At 50.7% G+C, this 1,471-nt stretch overlaps 1 protein-coding gene across 1 annotated transcript in view; it reads left to right on the forward strand.

Moving 5' to 3' along the window:
- Nucleotides 1-940: 940 nt before the first annotated feature.
- MRPL20 (mitochondrial ribosomal protein L20) overlaps nucleotides 941-1,471 on the forward strand; it is a 1,375-nt gene continuing 844 nt past the window's right edge. Inside the window, exon 1 of the mRNA XM_013005337.2 lies at nucleotides 941-1,117. Within this exon, the coding sequence (XP_012860791.2) occupies nucleotides 968-1,117 (150 nt within the window). The 5' untranslated portion in view covers nucleotides 941-967. The remainder of the gene's footprint in view (nucleotides 1,118-1,471) is intronic.

Consider the following 1,471-nt stretch of genomic DNA (forward strand, 5'->3'; position numbering starts at 1 on the left):
CATCTCTGAGGGGCTAGAGTACTGATGTCAGATGCCAGAGTAAGGACGAGTTGAAGAGAGGGCTTCACGTGATGCTGAGTGAAAGGAGTCAACCACCAAAGGGACAAATATTGTGTAAGATCCCTGTTATTTAAAAAAAGAAAAAAATCAAGAAAAGGCTTTTACACCCAAAGAAACAGATGTATAGGGTGGGAGGGGGATCAGGGGGAGCAATAGGTTAGAGCGGACATCAGCACACTGGCCCTGGAGCAGCCCTTGGTGGCTCCTTAAGTACACTGGACATGAGGTGAAGGTAAGAAAGGTTATCGTTCAGATAATGGTGATCTCATTTGTGTAAACACACGTGTGGAATCTAGAATACTTTTTAAATTGTCATGAGGGACAGGATGGGCTCTTCTGTCTCAAAAGTTTGCCGAGCCCCGAGCGAGAGGGTAGATAAAGTGTTAAGTTGGATGAGAGGTGAAATAATAACCAACAAAAGATGGGCAAAGGGGAAAAAAAGATGATCTAACAAATCCTCACCTAATTCACTATAAAAAAATGTTAAAAATAACAGACTTTGCTACTGACCACCCTATGTAAGAGACGGTCCCAGGACATGGGGGGAGGGCAGCTTGTGATGTCCAGGAAGCTCTGTGGAGCTACCCCAGGTGCTACGTAGTATGGTAAGATGCTCTTTCCCATTGTTCATTTCTAATCCATCAACGTGCTCTGGAGCCACCACCTTCCAGACCTTTCCTTGGCTACCCACTAGCCTCACACAGGCCCAAGTGTGTAGGCCATGTTGACGGTGACTGGAAGAGACGCCCACAGGTGCCTTGGTGATGTGGTTACGAGTGGGGCTGTGATCTGCCTGGGCGGCAGTTGGAGACTGCCAGCAGCTCTGAGGGAGCAAGATGCCTGCCCTCCACCCCCCTACACAGTTAGTGTTTCGGGAACCCACAGGGGGTCATGACTAGGAGTCTCGATGGAGGAGATAGCAGCGAGTCATGGACCTACTGAACTCGATCCTCCATGCCTCTGTGCTTTCTTATTTCAGCTCTGGATCAATCGAATCACAGCTGCTTCCCAGGAGCATGGCCTGAAGTACCCAGCTTTGGTTGGCAATTTAGTTAAGGTATGGTAGGGCGGGGGCCCTGTGGGAGGGCTGGCATGAGCCCAGGCGGAAGCACCAGCAAGCAAAGCTAGGAGTTGTGCTCTCACGCCACTGTCTGCACTTGGGTGTGGTCTGGGAGGCCCGGAGCTGACCACCTTTTCTTTTCCGCCCGCTGGGAGCATTTAAAGTGATGGGGTGGGTAATGTCCATGTCTAACCAAGCCCCTGCTTTGCCACATCATCCTAGTCCTCATGGTTTGCTTAAGTGCCTAGTCCCATGATCCTGATGGGCACAGAGGCTCCAGAATGGAGAGGGTTATCGTGGGCACACAGGTCCCATGTGTTGAACCAAGACTACCATGTCCTCGCCCGGCCC

Source organism: Echinops telfairi, unplaced genomic scaffold (assembly GCF_000313985.2).
Source record: "Echinops telfairi isolate 266 unplaced genomic scaffold, ASM31398v2 ScPeMD7_7457;HRSCAF=8495, whole genome shotgun sequence".
Lineage (NCBI taxonomy): Eukaryota > Metazoa > Chordata > Mammalia > Afrosoricida > Tenrecidae > Echinops > Echinops telfairi.